Here is an 18,443-nt window from a genome sequence, read left to right as displayed (position 1 = left end):
CACCCAGTTAATAAGTAGGTTGAGCAACAGACTTTGACACATCACTGGTGCTCTCCATCGACTGAACGCCATCCGTTCACTCTTGTTTTACCTCACTTTCTATCACTCTCCCTCTCTGCCTCCTCCATCACCTCCTTCTTCTCTGCTGTGTGGAGATCCCACAGTTATTCCAGTTTCTTCCACTGTTACCTGGAGATAGCAACCAGGGAAAACAATGCCTCTTCCTGTTTTGGTTGCACAACAGCAGTCACACTTCCTTTGTGTTGTAAATCGTCCTTCATTTTTTTGGGGCGTGAAAACTCAATTTCAACTACAATTTTAGAAAGTACTTGTGTACATGTTATGTAAATACTTTTTACTCCACTGTTAATTTTAAGATTTAGTTACTCATTACTTAATAATAGGCCTACAAAATATGACGATTGGATAATATCAGCCCCACTTTCACCAGCATTAACATGAAAGTGAGAATGCATCATATTTTTTAAAAGATATTCAAGTAATATCATATAAAAAATTATCATAAAGTACACCTTGGACTTTGCAGCCCAGACACCAGGATAAAATATTAGCAGTTAGTTCCTACAAATCACAAATGGTGCGTCTACATTTAGTCTGGTTGCATTTTAAGTAGCTAAATTGCTGCTAATAGGCTACTTTTGTACTTTCACGTACGGAAAGTTAATGTTAAAAACGTGAAAGAGTAGCCTAGGCCTATTTCTATACCGTGCTAATACTATTTAGTGGCGTTAGCATTAGCTGGCACTTGCAACATTAGCTACAACAAACTGGCAACCACTTGCCAGAAAGGCTCAAGATCAAATTAAGATTGTGACAACGCTTTTCCACCCAAATTAGCAGGTCTACACAGGTTTTTTAAACGCGGGTCAACACGCTAAAAATCGCCTGTTGACCCCATTCCCACTTCCCGCGGCGAGGCAGCCCGCATGTGATCTTTATCCGAAGTGTCACAGTTTACAGTTACATCTGTGTGTTTAATGGCTGAATGTTATCAACGACACCTTTAAATAATCTGTAGGTGTAACTATGATCACTCAGACTACATAAAGGTGTTGCCGAGGCTAATAGTAAGCTAGCAACTTTATAGGCTAATGGAGATTAGCTGCTCTTCAGTTGAAGTGTTCATTTGCAAAAAATCAATTTTGATGTATTTTTCTAAATTATGCTTTTTTAAATCTTTTTTTAAATCAGTGGCAGCAGATTAAAAAGGCTATCTCAAACTTTTTCATTTTTTAAAATGTTTTTTCTCTCAAGTAACTCAATTATTTAATCAAATATAAGACATTTCCCTGTAAATCTGTGTTCAGAGTTGAGTGTTAGGTGCAACAGGTCGCTGCAGCGTTGATCATGTGTTAGTGTTTAGCTCCGGCAGACGGACGCTCCTCCTCCTCCTCCTCCTCCTCCTCCTGCAGGCTGCTCGGCCGGAGCGCGTCTCTCCATCCTCAGCCTCAGCCTCAGCTCCATGGGGACACACAGCCGCACTTTACCCTCAGCTGATCACCGCACTGCTGCCGCCGCCGCCGCCGCTGCTGCTGCCTGTGCTCATGACTTTCTCAAACTGTTCCCGGGAGTGGAATATAAAGCATCGGAAGTTATATGACTAGGACTCAGCGTGTGGGATTGTTATCACAGAAGCGCTGAAGTTTATTTTCTTTTTCTTTTATTTTTATTGGGTGTTCATGAGGAGCGTGTCCATGTCTTCTGTCGGATGATGGCTCCGGCAGTCTCCGTCTTTTTACTGTTTGGGATTATTCTGGGAATCACTTGTGTTGCTGGTAAGAAAATTAATTAAAAAACTCATTAAGTCTTCTATCTTAACTATTGACTTATAACACATTAAAGGACTTTTGTAATAAGTTTGACAGTCATCATTTTTTTTATCAGATTCTTTTTATTTCTCAGTTGAATATTTTATGACTTTATGATAAAAGTTTGCTCATTACTTTTGTGGTGAGTATGGAAAAAGCATAATAGTGTGCGTCAGTCAACTTCTTTTCAGTTCAGATAATAAATGTTGAACAAAGAAGGGAAATCTGCGCCCATTTGATAAAGAAGAATAAGTTTCAACCGCTCATAATCCAAGTTTATGTGATTTTGTACAGCCAGGGGTCAGATGTGTATATTTCCTACTGGGTGAGCCTAATGTGTTTTTTCCATACAATACATTATGTGCTTTAGGGCCTCACGGGGAGGTGGAGGGCAGCGTGTATCCTCAGAAACAGGAACCCCACCTAGGCCACACTGTGCTGGGCTATTCAGCCTGACCAGGCCCATCTTCCCCTGCTTCCTGTTTTGACACAGCTCCGCCATTTTCTGCAGCAGTGAAAAAAAAGGGCCCCAAGTTGCCAGACAGCCAGTTACAAAGCTGTTTTTTTAAATATTTTTTTCCTGTATTGTACTTTCAGTTTCTAACCTGTGAATTTGACCTGATTAAAACAACCACAACATCTGACCCATTTACGCAGCTATTATTTGCTCGGGCCGTGCCGGCTGATATCATCAGCGCTGATTGTGTTTGCTGTGATTGACTTGTTTGTTGTTTCCTGCAGCCATTGAACTGCGCTTTATGCCTGATCCACCCACCCTGAACATCTATGGCGTCCACAGGATGAACAAATCTGACAACCTGGAGCTGACATGCAGGTATGTATGAGAATACCTCACTGGATTCAGTCCATCCACTGACCCACACATGCACAGTGTTGAAACACTCTCTATCTCTTGATCCGGCAGAGGTCGGCAGTACTTGAGGTGGACGACTCCTCCTACGAGCACTCGCTTCTCCACTAGTGACTGCAGCGGATCAGGACTCTTCTGCACAACGCTGCGGATCTCCAACGCGACTGTCAATGAGACTGGACAGTACCAGTGCTCCTACAGAGACCTGAAAGTCGAAGATGGCAAGACTTCGGCAGCAGCTTACGTGTTTGTCCACGGTACAACTCATTTTAGACCTATTTGGCTGTGATGGTGTGTCATACAGAAGAACGTTTTGCAGATGTGCTTCAGCAAATAGACGTTGGACAGTCATTTAATGTGAATTATGGTTAAAGTACAGTATACTTCATGTTGTAGGCGCCACTAAAGGACCATTACTGTACAAAACAATTGTACCAATCATAATTCAGGGAGGCCGCCCTGGTCACCTCTTTGCTCCGGCCCTGTCACTGTGTTGCGTTGATTTCACCTTCTTTAAACACATATCTGATGTCTGTGCCTTTGATTTGATTTCAGACTACAAAATGCCATTCGTGCCGTCCGATAAAGAATACGAGGTGGTGTTCATCCGTGAAGGCGAGCGGGTGGTGATACCGTGCCGAGGCTCAGTGGAGAACCTCAACGTGACGCTCCACACTGTAAGGAACGGTTGTTTCTGTCCTCGTCACGCCGATTCTTGGTGAAATCAAAATGAAAGTGTTGTGCAAGCTTGAGGGAACTTCTGTAGGATGAAGTCACAATACTGTAGCTACCGTTAGCTAGTTAGCTCAGTTAGCTTCGCAGCTAGCAGTACGGACTGAGCGCTCGGAGCACCAGGGGAGCGTTGGTGGTCTAGCACAGGAGCTCTGGACCCAGACACCCGTCACATTCTGTTGATGATTTATTTTATGGTTGATATTTTTTTCTTACATATTGCACCCTTTAATATAAAATAAATAATCACATCTAAATTCAAGGTTTGCTATGCAGTATTTAATTTTCATAAAGATGGGGGATGCACACACACAGAGTCAGATATAAAATTTGAATAATCAAAATTAAAGTAAAAGAGATTTTGCCGAAATGCAGCCAGTGGCATCATTTCATCTGATCCTTAATAGCCACAATAACCCGAATGACATCATTAGGGTTGTTTTTCAGACTTTGGGAAGACAGTATGCAGCTGTTTTCAACTTGAAGTGTAAACTTGATTATTTATTTAGAAACCGTTGGTTTTATAGACACAGATACAATAAACGTAGACAAACTGAAACAGATTTCCCATGCAAACATCACAGTGTAATTTGTAAAACCAGTAGACAGCCCCTTTAAATCAGTTACTCTACTATCAGTTAACAGAGCTGTTCTACGTAATGTGGTGTTTTAAAAAGTAATGCAATCTTATTTCTTATCTTATTTCTTATCTACACAGTCAGAGAAGGGCTCATGTGTAAAATGTGCTTTAAAAATGCCGTGTTCAAAATAAATGTCTGTGTGTGTCAGAAGTATCCAAATAAGGAACTTCATCCTGATGGGAAGGACTCTCTGTGGGACGCCAGGACGGGTTTCACTGTTCCCAGTTATCTGATCAGCTACGCCGGTGTCGTGTCCTGCCAGACTCGTATTGGAAATGAGACGTTCAAGTCGCCCCTCTACATCGTTGCTGTTGTTGGTAAGACAGAAAAAAAGATTCATGCTAAAAGATGATCAACTGTATTAGTCAAAAAGTGTGTTTTTTATCGAACTGAAGTGAGAAGGGGACTCGTGAGGGAGAGTCTGTAGCCCCAGGAGAACAATAGGCCGTTGACTGACTCCCGTGTCTGCCCTCCCTTTTCCGCAGGATACAAAATCCATGAGCTCACCCTGACCCCGGAGAAAGTCTGGCTGTCTGTGGGGGAAAAGCTGGAGCTCAGCTGCACTGCCGAGACTGAGCTCAATGTGGGCATCGAATTCAACTGGACGCACTCTGGTCAGGCGCTGGTCAGTGCCTAACGCTTTCCTGCTCTCTCTCTGTGATGTTTAAAGAGCTTGTCTACTTTAAATCAGCTTCAATCAGCCTTTTTCTACACACAGACAGATATATCAGAAGTGGAGTATCTCACTTCCTGTTGTCATTACACATCTTCCTTATTTCCTGCTTTCAGGAATCCTTCAGGTTATCTCTACACCAAGTCAAAGTGCATAGGTGATGTGCTTGTGATGTTCTGTCTTCTTGGCGGTTCGGGCCAACATGTTTCTAAGTTGTCTGTTTCTGATTATGTCAGACCTCTGTGAATGGCTCGAGGCTGACCCACGCGACACCCCACAAGAGGAAGCTGTGGAACTCCCTGGAGCTGTCCAACAAGCTCACGGTGGAGAACGTGACAGTCGATCACACTGGAGAGTACACCTGCACCGCATCCAGTGGGCTGATGGAGAAAAGCGCCACAGCCTCTCTTACAGTGTTTGGTAGGTGTACTGAATGCGTGATGTCGTAGACATGCAAACTTAGAGGTCGTAGGACGTGTGTTTTTATCTCTTAAAGAGAGCGCGGGTGTCGTGGTGTGTTTTTTGGTGGAGCTGTTAACCAAAAGAGGTCCTGCCAGTATGTTTTATCCTTTCTGCATCTTAACGGTTGCCCCATTAGATCGAATTGAAAGATTGCCTTGTGCATCATTTTTACGTCTTTCCACATAATTCAGCCTGACATGTATTGTATTTGGACTCGCTGTGATATCGTTGAGAATCTCATATAAAGTTCGACCACAACAAGTTTTACATTAATTTAAATGCAGAGACCTCCTTTTTAAAATAGTTCCTATGTGCCTTATGGAGCCCTGAAGCTGACAAAGGTCTAACGTTGTCAGACATGTCAAAAAAATAACAGATTGAAAAACAAAAAAAAGCATACTTTTCCTTTAAATGTCCTATTTGTAAGAAAATGTGACTTTTAGTCTCATTCCCAGCCGGTGAAATACAGACACTTTGGGTTTCCCAACTCGTCAAAAATGGCATGGCAGCCGGCCCGACCCACAATCCCAATGCTTCAGTTTTAGTTAGGAATGAGACTCAAAAATCTACTTTTCTTACAAATATCACCTTTAACCTCCAATCAGTCGCTTACAAAAAAACAAAAGGCTTTTTATGTTTCCTTTACCAATGACCACTCACATGTATTTTACTTTTTTCTTGGCAAAGTTCAATCATTTATTTATTCCCTATTTTACCCATGAAACATTTAACATTTTTTAAAGTCTCATATGATAATAGATAGAGAGATGATGTGTCCTTGCATTTCCAGAGCAGTGAAACAATGGCGGCCAACGACCTGGTAGCTAGTTTCCTAGCAGAAACAGTCATAACGTTCATAATGAAAAAAAAAAACAAAAAAAATCCTCCTCTCATTTTCTCCCTCACCCTTGGCCCTAATAGTCTTCCGTACAATAAAGTTTTGAATCTCGTTGATGATAATTTGTAACAACATGTTGGGATTTTGTTTGTGTTTCCAGAGAAGCCTTTCATTGACATGAAAGAGCCGTGGACGAAGGTTTGGGAGGTAAATGTGGGAAGTCAAGCATCTCTCCCCGTCAAGTATTCGGCATACCCCAACCCCAGCCTTAAATGGTACGTTCACAGGAGAAGAATAAGTCGTATGATAAAAAGCACTAGTAGCAGTTTGTTGTACAGTTACCCAGCTAAATGCATACCACAGTAAATAGCCTTGGCAACATGTTAAAAATCACAGTTTGTGTGGCCTTCATTCATGTTGCTCCAGACACGTTATGCTCTCGTCCGTCTGCCCAGGTTAAAAAATGGCCAACCACTGAAAGATGACTACAGAATAAAACAGAGAAGTGACGTTCTCATCATCCACGGAGTCACAGAAATGGACGCCGGGAATTACACCGTGGTCCTGACCAATAAGATGACCAAAGAGGAACAAAGACGCTCTTTCCAGCTGCTTGTCAATGGCACGTACTCTCTGTTCCTTTCTCTTTTTTTTATTATCTCTCCTTGAGCTGCCTGATGCTGTCGTTCAAGAGACTGTGTTGATAACTGTAGATGTCTTCCTCTACAGTGCCTCCTCATATAATTGAGAAGGAGGTAGCGGTGGATACGGATGTGTACCTGTACGGCAGCAGCCCCACCCTGAGGTGCACGGCTCGCGGGATTCCCACACCTGCACAAATCGAGTGGCAGTGGATGCCCAGAAAGGACTGTCCAGAGGCCTTCCGGTAAGTGACCTCTCGACAAAGACAGAGCGAGATAGAGAGAGAGAGAAAGAGGACTTCCTTTTGTGTATTCACACAGTGTTCAGTTGTTTCTCAGTCACTCATTGTCAACAGGTTGTTGTTTTAGGAGGGGGAATAGCTGCTTTCGTGATGTTGACAAAAACAAGAGAAGAGACAATGAGAGCGCCCTCTGACCCGATGCAGATCGGCGGATGTGATTCACGCTCTTCACAATGTCCATTTTTAGACGGACGTCAATTATTCAGACTCAGAATGTGTTTACTGATGTTACGCAATCAGAGATTTCTATTTCAAGCCGCGTAGCTCTCGCCGCTGTGTGCGACACAGCGGCCTGCCTCGGGTATGCAGTGATTTGACGAGCGTTGATAGAGAGGAGGAGGCGTGTGTGAGTGGCTGCTTTGACCATCAGCAGGTTCCTTATCTCCGGCCTACACGTCTGAGCTCTTCCTCAGTTCTGCACTATGTTTCCTGTTGTTCCTGTCCTGCTCTCTGTCCAAAAAAGAGCTTCTTCCTGCTGAAGCTGGGCCTCTTCTTGTGTACTTTGTTTCGCCCTTTATCACACACACACACACTTTTACAGTCCTATTCAAGAAAATACTCAAACATTTCCTGCGTTTCTTTATTTGGATTGACAGTTTTAAAGAAAGAAAAATTGCCTAACGCAGCGAAAGCAGAAAAGAAAAAAGCATAAAAAACAGATACATGATCGTAGTTACATGGACAAATGGTTTCTCAAGCGTTTCTGTGAGGAAAGTTTTAAAGGAGACATATTATCAGGTTCATCATTGTATTTTGGGTTACTACTAGAATAGGTTTACATGCTTTAGTGCTCAGTTTTCTCATCTGTCCAGTGCTGCAGCTCTGTATTCTCCCTCTGTCTCTTTAAGGTCCCCCCCCTCCCCCCCCCCCTCCTGAATACCCAGTCTCCTCTGATTGGTCAGCTCATGGACGCCTGAGACAGTTTCTGGTTGTCATGTTCTCAGCTTCCAGTTTGCTTCACTTCTACCCTGAATATAGGCATAAATTATGCATATGTGTGACATGGTGATGTCAAGAAGCATAATACATCTCCTTTTAAAAGATATCATATTTCCATTTTTTTTTTTTTTTTTTGCCCATCAGGTCAGGGCTGACAAAGTCTGAAGCGCAGCTAGTGGAGTGTACAGGTTGGAGAGATATCAGCAATGGCACTGGTCACCACCCTGTAGAGCAAATGATGATTTCCACGGATCATGGACAAACGGTGAATAATTCCTCTTAATTGCACGTCATTCCCCTTTCTGTCCGCCGCCATAAGAATCCTATCAGCCAAACAGTGGATGTTGCATTCTGTTTATATTTAATGTGCAGTTATTAACGAAGCAAACACATTTACCTAGAAAATCATGAGCTCTCTGAAGATCCAGAAAGCTGAGGTCCACGCCCTCTACAGATGCTCGGCTGCCAACAAAGTCGGAGAGGATTCACGCGTCATCTTCTTCCGCGTGACACGTAAGTCTTCATTTCTGTCTCGCTCTGTAACCATGATAACATGTGAGCTGTTGTCATTATCGCTTTTCTATCTTTAGGTGGACTTGAGGTGAGTGTGTCTCCATCCAATGAGCCCTTAGAGGAGGACCATGTGGTTCTGCAGTGTAAGGCGGACAAGCTGATCTACGGCAACCTCGCCTGGTTCCGCGTGACCAACGTCTCCGCGTCGGAGCAGATCGCGCCGGTGCAGCCCTGTCGCTCCCTGACGAGGCAGCGGAGGCCCCTGAAGCACGGTGTGCAGTCCAGCCTGCAGGGCAGCAACGTGACCGTGGAGCTGCTGCTGCCCAATGCCTCCCGCCAGGATGAGGGTCTGTACGCCTGTCAGGTCGAAAACATCAACACTAAGGAGAAAACCTGCCTGCTACACCGCCTTTCGCTCAAAAGTGAGAAAAATGTAGAATAAAACTGATAAATGATCATTTCCTTGTGCTTCAAAACTAAAACTGACTTTTCCAGATGTTGTAAGATAGATAGAACTGTTTTTTTAAATTAGTATTGTTTGATTCTGATTTTAGGTCACGAGGCTGCAAGGATACTTAATAATCTAACAGATCAAAAAGCCAATGTGAGCGCAACGATCAGTCTCAGCTGTGACGCAGTCGGGATGCCTAACCCGACGGTACAGTGGACCAAAGACAACCACACTGTGGTGGAGGGCTCAGGTGAGACGCACACTGACGTCAATGAATGCTGACTCACTTCATAAGTTGCCACAGCTGTTAAGAAGACAGTATGGATTTCTTATAGGTGTGATCCTGAGCCAGAACAACCACACTCTGACAATCCAGCGTGTGAAGAAGGAGGACAGCGGTCAGTACACCTGCAGAGCTTGTAACACCCGGGGCTGTGACACCGCACAGGCCTTTCTGACCACTGAAGGTCAGTTGTTAACCTGGTACAGGTGTTGTTTTTCTTATTTGCTGATAGCATAGATGGATTATCAGACAATGGAGTCCCTGAGCACAGGCAAGTGAAAGGCCCCTGCCCCTTCGGACTGAGGCCCCCAGGCTTATTTTGTTTCTCTTTGTAGTCGTCCGTGTCTCCTTTGTGGTCATTTTGAGTGTATTCGTCATTGTTTGTGTTTCTTTTTGGTTGTTTTGTTTGTCCTCGTGGTCGTCTGGAGTATCTTTTATCCTTTTAATTCTGTTTCCTTGTAGACAGTTTGCTTCTCTTTGTAGTCGTTCTGGGTCGTGTTGTGTTTTGTGTCCTTTGTGGTTGCTTTGCTGCTGTTAGTACATGTTCTGGGTCTCTTTGTAGTTTTGTGTACTTCCTTTCGTCGTCTTGAGTCTCCTTGTAGTCGTGTTGTTTCTCTTCGTGGCTGCTTTTAAAAAAAAATCTCTTTACCGTAGTTTTGCGTCTCTTTTAGTAGTTAAGTGTTGATTTCCTTTTCTAAAAAATAAATGCTAACAATCATTTCAAATAGAGGCTCTGGCACCGGGGCACCCTGGGCCTGTTGAGTAATACACCATTGATGGGAGTCAAGATTATATTGTTCATAGTTCACGCATGAGAGCTTAGCCTCTTGGCATTACCCACAATACTCACAAAGACCCTGTATTTACATCTGGCCTCAACTTTTCACCAGTTCACATCACACATGCGACATTTCTGATATCAAACATGTAGAGTAAGAATAACTTTGCTTCCGCATGACAGGAAGTTGGCCCGGTTTGCACACATCCTCCTGGGAGTTTCTAAATCCAAAACAATGAGGAGACTGCAGGACAAAGGGAGAGGCCAGCCCTGCCCCAGCTCCAGCCTCTGCTCTCCTGTCCACTCTTTTCTGTCCTGATCACAGAGACACAGCGACAAACAAACAAATGCGCTGACTAGAACCAGGGCCTACGTGACCTGGTCCTCGCCAGCAGAATGCGGACCCAGTTACAGTAGCTCCCGGCTGAGGCGCCAGGCCCGCTAACGAGGGAGGGTAGAGGATAGACCCGTCTTCTACCCTCCTCTCTCCATGTGAGGGAGTTACAGGGAGAGAAAGCGATTTAAAACTAAGGGACTTTTTCGAAAGTTATCAGGGAGGGGCGGGTGGTTGAATCTTAAACGTTTAAATACCTCCTTGCTCTCCACCCTCCCTTCAGCGAAAGAAAAACTACACAACCCATTTCTGACCTCCTCTTTTCCCCCAATAATTTCGCTCAGCTGAATCCTACCGGAGAGAGACGGTCCATTACAGCTTGTAGTTACACACTTTGGCTCTGATAGGCCTTTTCCAAGTTGTCTTTGGCTGTAGTTGTTGGTGCTGAGTCCTGACCATTTGTTATGACTAGATAAAATATCAGTTTGTTTACAGTCCAGATTCCAACAGTCTCCTTCCTCCAACCCAAACACAGACGCACACACATTCACGTGTGACATGCCAAAGACAATGACAAAACCTGTCTGAACTTCATGCAGCGCTGCCAAACCACACCGCCGGAATTATAATCGACAATCCACCGAGGATGTCCCACGTTTTTCCTCCGAAGAACGGGTCCCCAATTTGTCAGATCAGTTACTATGATCCATTTTCTGTTTGTGAACACTGCTGCAATTCATACTGTTGTTTTTTTTAATTCTAGGTGCAGAGGAAAAGACTAATGTGGAGCTGATTGTTCCCATTGGGTCAGTGGTCATCGCCATGTTTTTCTGGTTACTAATCGTTTTCGTCATCCGTGGAAGAAAGAGAGTAAGAACTTCCTCATCCTCTCTTTGCCATACTTTTCCTTCCTCGGATTTTCCCTCCAGTTACACACATGGGAGCTGATAATGAATTAAAAAAACAGGTTTACAGCTATAGCACACACACACACACACACACATGCACAGGCACACACACTGTGGGAGTGAGTGACTGATTAGAAGCGACTGGTCTGGCTCTTGGTGGCTGCTGTCCTTTGTGTCCAGGAACAACAAGGCCACTCTCTGCTCCCATAAGTCACGTAGACCCGCGGCACAGATTTGGGCCCCTTTCACTGGAGGGGCACCAGAGTCACTGGAAACGTGCTGTACAGTTTAATTGAAGTGAAAGGGAAGAACTAAAACAAATAATGTCCCTTCAATTCACACACATTCCTCTCTCTCTCTCACCGTTTCAGCCGAATAATGGGGATCTGAAGACGGCGGGCTACCTGTCCATGATCCTGGACTCGGAGGACATGCCCATGGATGAGCAGTGTGAACGGCTCACGTATGACGCCAACAAATGGGAGTTCCCTCGGGACAGGCTGAAGCTAGGTGAGACACAGCTCCGAGTCAACTCAGAGAAAACTGTAGGCAGAAAAGTGGCATAGAGTTTTTTTTCTTGCAGAGAGAGGACAAACATAGACAGCTTCCCTAGAAAAGTAAAGTATCATATCCCATGATGTTGAAAGAGAGTTAACAGTTAAATTATTTTTAGCCTTAGCCAGAAGCATTGCTCTGACCTCATTGTCGATCTGTCGTCCAGCTTGGACACTTGGACAAACAACCTAAAAAGGAGACACGGCTACTACGTCCGTCCGTGTCTTGTAAGAAAAGAGTCAAACAGCGATGTTCGCATGCTTACTTGGTCACAATGATGACGCTAACATGCTGATATTTAGTGTCAGCATGCTAACATTGACCTCATAAGGGTTAGGGTTGAGAGTGAAGTTACGAAATCAGTAAAGAGTGGGAAGGACATTAAAACTGCTGCAAGTGTTGTCATTGTTTCGTAAGCAACTTCCTGTCCGTTATGCGGTTAGCGATTCCCTCCCTCCTCTCGACATCACCGCACTTGCACAACTCCTCACTTTCCTTCGAGCAGTTGCTTTCCTCTTGCCGTGTTTGGTAGACTAAGCCGTCAGTGGCAGCGATGGAATTGGTAGTTTTCCCTGCTTGGCCATTGCCGGTGTATACCAAATTTCATGGCAATCAGTCTCGTAGCTGTTGAAAAATTTCACTCAAAACCAAAAATATCAACATCATGGAAGGAGATCAGTCAGTAGGATTCATACGAAACATGAATGTCTGTGCAAAATTTCATGGCAGTCCGTCCAACTGTTGTTGGAAGATATTTCAGCTCTAGCGATGATAATGTGAGTCTGGCAACCACCTAGGTTGCCAGACTCACATTATCATCGTTAGAGCCATGCTGCTAGCAAGGCTAAAAATGATCGACTTTGATGCAGTTAAAAGACTTTCATAAATTCCAGTTCAACATAAACTTAAATAAACACCTCCTATGACAGGTGGTGGTAATTAAAAAATATCGTAGTATTTGCACGTTGCGTCCTCATGACAACTGTTTTGCATTAAAGGCGACCCACTGGGACGAGGAGCGTTCGGTCAGGTGGTGGAAGCAGCCGCCTTTGGCATCGAGAAGGTTACCACGTGCACCACTGTTGCAGTCAAGATGCTGAAGGGTTGGTATTTGTTTTTTGTCCTCCCTTTCTCTCCATACACGCACATGCACAGCACACAGTTGAATGCGTCTCTGTGTTACAGAGGGAGCCACATCCAGCGAGTACCGCGCCCTGATGTCAGAGCTGAAAATCCTCATCCATATCGGACATCATCTCAACGTCGTCAACCTGCTGGGAGCCTGCACGAAGCCCGGAGGTGAGTTATCATCGAGACGAGCCTGTTTACTTTGTCCCCTTTTGTGTCCTGAGTAATTTTCCTCTTTATGAGAGCTAGTGATGGAACTTAACGAGCGTCCCTGACCTAATTACACCTCGCCTGCAAACACTAACTTATCTCTGTTTATTTGAGGTGACTGCTATTTATTTTCCTTTCCCTCTAATATGCCTCACACCTCTCATTAAATCAGCCTCTAGATGTCCTCCGTGGTCCTGTAACGTGAAGTTATGAGTACTTTGATCCTTCTTACTTTGATCCTGACGCTCTTCGCTCTGCAGGCCCACTGATGGTGATTGTGGAGTACTGTAAACATGGAAACCTCTCCAGCTACCTGAAGAGCAAGCGCGCAGAGTACAGCCCCTACAAGGTAAATGATGTGTAACCCTCATGCAGCCGACCCTCTGATGTGGTAACATCTGGCCCAGAGCGCAGCACACAGTCACATCACTGACCACAGACAATTACACAGCGACGCACCTCGGTTACATCATTCGATTTGACATGAAACAAAAATGTCTGGATGATGACTTTTTTCCTCGTTATGTTTTACGCTGATGTTTGTGTTTTGCTCGACAGAGAAAGCGTGTGGACAGCCAGAGGTGGACGTCTGCAGAGGAGGACATGTCCGAAGGGGATCTGGGTCTGGGGAAGATTGCCCAGCTGGACATCTGCACAGGAACGGCTGTCTGCTCCAGAGCTGGAGACATGGCTTCAGGCAGCAGCATGGACTCTCGGGAAGGTGGTGAAGAAGACTCACAATGACACACGATCACTGATTCTGGATGCTTGTAATGTTGTTCACATTTATGATCTTAAAATGCTTCCTGTGCTGCAGAGAGCTCCGACGAGGACCATCTGACCATGGAGGACCTGATCTGCTACAGCTTCCAGGTGGCCAAAGGCATGGAGTTTCTGTCCTCCCGCAAGGTAAAACTATAATTCTTATTATTTAATCTGACATCACACTTTACGTGTGATTGTGAATTGTTGTTGTTGCTCTGTAGTGTATCCACAGAGATCTAGCAGCCAGAAACATCCTGCTCTCAGAGAACAACGTGGTGAAGATCTGCGACTTTGGCCTTGCTAGAGATGTCTACAAAGACCCCGACTATGTCCGCAAGGGAGATGTGAGTCCCGCAAAATGACAAAAAAACGATCAATCTCACGCTTGAGAGGTCTGTGAAGCAATTAAACCTCCATCTTGATCCTGCTACAGGCGCGTCTCCCTCTGAAGTGGATGGCCCCTGAGACCATCTTCGACCGGGTGTACACCACGCAAAGTGACGTTTGGTCCTTTGGGGTCCTTCTCTGGGAGATCTTTTCTCTAGGTAAGCCTTGTTATCGGCAGGAGACATCAGTAGACGTAACATTTTACACACAATGGCCACTGTATACCTTCAAAATCACTGATTTTATATCTCCTACAGGGGCTTCTCCCTATCCTGGTGTTTGCATCGACGAGTCTTTCTGCAGGAGGCTGAAGGAGGGCACCAGGATGAGACCTCCAGAATACGCCACCACTGAGATGTGAGGGGAAAGTTGATTTATGTGGTCTAACTTATCCCAGAGATGTTACTCACTCCAACATGATCGAATTTCCTCGTGTTCATAGATACCAGACCATGCTGGACTGCTGGCTGGATCGTCCCACAGACAGGCCAACATTCACAGAGCTGGTCGAACATCTGGGCAACCTGCTGCAGGCCAGCGCTCAGCAGGTGTGTTTGAATCTGATACTGCGTCCATAAATAACTTCAGACTTTTGGATTTTTTAGGACAGCTACAGTAGAGTCTCAACAGCAGAAAACATTTAAAGTCAAACAGACGTGGAGAAATCAATCACACGGTAACTAGTACCTTGGAGATGTGCCTCAGTTTCAGCCCCTCAATATGCTGCTGTCATGGCTGTCAGTGTTTAATGTGTAAAACCCGAATAACACACAGCTGCAACAAGTTCACACCCATTCACTGAGCACTGCCAAGTCATGCCAGGAACTTTAGAAAGTCATTACCAGCAGAAAAAAATGGGCTGACGCAAACGGGTTGGATTAGAAAAGCTGAGCGCAGCAAAAGGCAGGTACATTCACCCGAGTGTTGAACTGAAGCCCAATTTTAAGGTCCTTTACTTGAGTTTCTCTCATTTTCTGCTGCTTTATATTTCTGCCCCACGACATTCCTCCTACCTTTGTGCTTCTACTTATATCATATTTTGAATGCATTTCTTCTTATTATGTCTTCTACTTATGTCTGAATGAATTGCTCCAGCGTGTATTTGAGCTTAGATTATGTCTTGTTCTCCAGGATGGGAAGGACTACATCCCTCTGACAGCGGGCGGCGACACCGAAGGATCTCCACTGACCCCCGACCCCAGGAGCCCCTACAGCAAGCCCCAAAGTGGGGAAGTCCTGGAAGCTCAGCTCCACTATGACAACCCGCCGTCCCTCAGGTCAGCATCATTATCTCCCTCTCCACTGTCACCTCTAAAAGTTAATGGAGAATCTGGTTCAATGGCTTGTCTCCTCTGTGCAGACCGTCCCAGCAGAGCGAGAGGTGCAGTCGGCCCCTCAGTGTGAAGACGTTTGAGGACATCCCTGTGGCCCACAGCAGCGTTATGGTGAGTGTGAGTCTGCAGGTCACACACATTCACAATACAGATGTAACCTACTCACTACTTCACTACAATCTTCTGTCTTCTGACATTTCTATCTAATGTTGTATAAAATACTAAGAGATATTAGGAAAACATTGGATGTAATGCGGGCCATGGAAAACACCATCACAAAGTCAGCGATGGAATGTAACTAAGTACATTTATATGAGTATTTTAATTAATTAATTTATTTATTCATTATTTAATAAACTTAATTTTGGGGTATTTGAACTTTATTTTGGATGACAATATTGTACTTTTACTCTACTACATTTATTTGACAATTTTAGTTACTAGTTACTTTGCAGATCACATGAGACATGATGGTTTACAGTTTATACGTCCATGTAAATATATGTATGACTTACTTTTACTTGTATTCTTGACACTTTTGGTACATTTAATATCAGATACTTTAAGACTTTTACCCATGTACTATTCCAATGGGTGACTCTTACCAAATTAATATTTTAGCACAATGTCTTTACTTTTACTCAAGTAGGACTTTTGGTTAATTACCATAGAGGTGAATCAACCTTCTCTGACACAACATCAAAATAATGAATATGATAAAGCATTTTATCGGATTGCATTAGATCGTTCAAGTGTACCTAATAAATTGGCAGTTCAGTGTACTTTTCACTAGTTTCTTCATCCATAAACTGATACACATATGTGTTTCCCTGTCTTTCTGACTTTATATTAAATCCATGATTATTTTTAATGTTTTCTCAGAGGAAGTTCATCATGTAACTCAGTAGAAATGATGCTGCAATTAGAACTAAAGATGATTTTCTTAATATTAGATGACACATTGTGTGAAATAAATCAGTCTTTGCAATAGAGCGGAAATAATCAGTATATTAATCGATCATTCAATCAATCAGTTGATTGTCTGAAAATGAATCACCAAATACTTTGAAAATCAATTAATCAGTTATAAGTCTGTCTTTGCAACTGAATTGAAACAACTTTTTTAAAGTTACAATCAGCAGAATTTGAACAAATGTTAGGATTGGGTGCTTTTCTTCTCATTTGATTGTAAACTAAGAGTATTTGAGTTAAGATCTGTTATAGATGAAACAATTAATTGATTTATCGATTAATTTCTAAGAACTAAGCAAATCAACTGATAATGAAAATATCTTAAGTCCTACTTTATAAATTAAAGTGTAAACTAAAGAATATGAATGCATCCCTGTGTTTCTCTCTCTGTGGCAACAACCACCAGTGTTCATTTACATTTTTGCCGTTTCTACAGGAGGGTCACACAGACAGTGGCATGGGCTTCTCACCAGAGGAGGTCAAGGGTTTAAATCGACACCTGTCAACTACGCCCAACTTCAGGTGACGACTACGCATCAGCATATAACCTGCATCACATTACACCCACTATTACTCACACAGCATTTCTTCATTTGTTTTAGCTGCATATCAAATTCTGAATACATGCGCCCTTCCTGTTTTCTCTCTGCAGCCAGCTGCTGCGCTGTAAGAGTAAAGAGTCTCTGGCCTCTGAGTCATCCAACCAGACGAGCGGATACCAGTCAGGGTATCACTCTGACGACACGGACACACCGATCTACGCTAACGAGGAGGTGATCATGAAGCACAACATGCTGAAGAAGCCTCCGCTGCCCAAGACGCCCGACAAGTTCAACGTGGAGATCCGCTACAGCACGCCGCCCGTCTGACCCCACATAGTCCCAACTACTTAACCCTGAGTCTTTTCACTGTTCGGTATTTGTTTACCCTCTGCGACTTCACACTTAAGGAACAATCACAACACTTGCAATAGAGCAGCTCGGGTCACGACTGTGGCGCTGAGATATTTTTATAGGAGATAAGTTAATAAGTCAGCAGGGAAAAAATGAAGATTGTATGATAAGTTTGTAAGCGCAGCTCTCTTTGGACAGCCGGAGGAATGCTATCATGTTTACACAGCGAGTTAAAGGTCTGGGCAGCAGAGACATGAGGACACGCCTACTTCCTCAGGCACAATCCACCCACTTCCTGTATCGCAGGAAATGGCATCTGGAATTTTTAGACAATTGAAACAGCAAATGTTTTCTTTCTTTCTTTCATTTTCTTTTCTTTAAAAAACAACAACAAAAAAAACAAAAACAAAACAAAAATCCTGTCAAGGAGACAGTTCTCACAGACCAATCAGAACAATGACTCTAGGGTCACATTTGTACAGTTCCTTTACGCATATAACTTACAGTATTTTATTAAAAGTGTATTAGTTAACCTGCGATAAATGTAACTAGTTTTATAAAATAAAAATACCCACAGATTAAGATATATCTTGTGTGTTTTGTTTTTCTTTTGCTTGACACGTCTCCCATATCTGCCACTATTTGTTCATCCCAGACATGATAATCAATGTGTGTTTGTCTGTTTCTTTCTTTTGTCTCATTTCCTTTCGCTTCGCCTTACGCAAAGGAAACAATACTTTCCCAGCCTTGGTCATTTTGTGTGTGGGTGTGTGTGTATCCTATAGGAACAATGTCCATTCAACCTTGGGTATTTTCTTAGCTGCACTCAGATCACAGTGCCCACAATAGCCCTGCCAAGGCCAGTGTGGGCCAGTGTGACAACAAACAAAGTGTAGGGGTACATGTAGAGGGGTAGATTTAAGAAAGCTGGTTTGAGAGGACAGGAGAAAAACAGCATCCACATTGGACTTGCAATCATGCATCGTACTCACGCTACCACTTGT

General features: G+C 43.7%; 1 protein-coding gene across 2 annotated transcripts; it reads left to right on the top strand.

Annotated features, from left to right (window-relative positions):
- The first annotated feature begins 1,468 nt into the window (after positions 1-1,468).
- Positions 1,469-18,025, top strand: kdr (kinase insert domain receptor (a type III receptor tyrosine kinase)). 2 transcript variants are annotated; one of them, XM_084355791.1, is made up of 30 exons: positions 1,469-1,796; positions 2,571-2,664; positions 2,755-2,957; positions 3,256-3,377; positions 4,225-4,390; positions 4,559-4,698; positions 4,983-5,166; positions 6,207-6,321; positions 6,502-6,668; positions 6,776-6,932; positions 8,073-8,193; positions 8,330-8,441; positions 8,519-8,863; positions 8,996-9,142; positions 9,228-9,359; positions 11,051-11,157; positions 11,567-11,705; positions 12,749-12,853; positions 12,936-13,049; positions 13,349-13,437; positions 13,647-13,809; positions 13,906-13,997; positions 14,075-14,197; positions 14,287-14,398; positions 14,498-14,597; positions 14,683-14,788; positions 15,372-15,517; positions 15,601-15,685; positions 16,983-17,068; positions 17,199-18,025. In XM_084355791.1, exons 1-30 carry the CDS (start codon positions 1,730-1,732, stop codon positions 17,413-17,415), a joined length of 4,056 nt encoding a protein of 1,351 aa, XP_084211917.1. In that variant the 5' UTR covers positions 1,469-1,729; the 3' UTR covers positions 17,416-18,025. The 2 variants fall into 2 exon arrangements, with proteins under 2 accessions (XP_084211917.1, XP_084211916.1); XM_084355790.1 differs by having other exon boundaries at positions 4,222-4,390.
- Positions 18,026-18,443: the final 418 nt, after the last annotated feature.

This window comes from Pagrus pagrus (assembly GCF_965226575.1).
Source record: "Pagrus pagrus genome assembly, chromosome: 6".
Taxonomy (NCBI): Eukaryota; Metazoa; Chordata; class Actinopteri; order Spariformes; family Sparidae; genus Pagrus; species Pagrus pagrus.
This window is presented reverse-complemented; position numbering and strand designations above follow the sequence as displayed.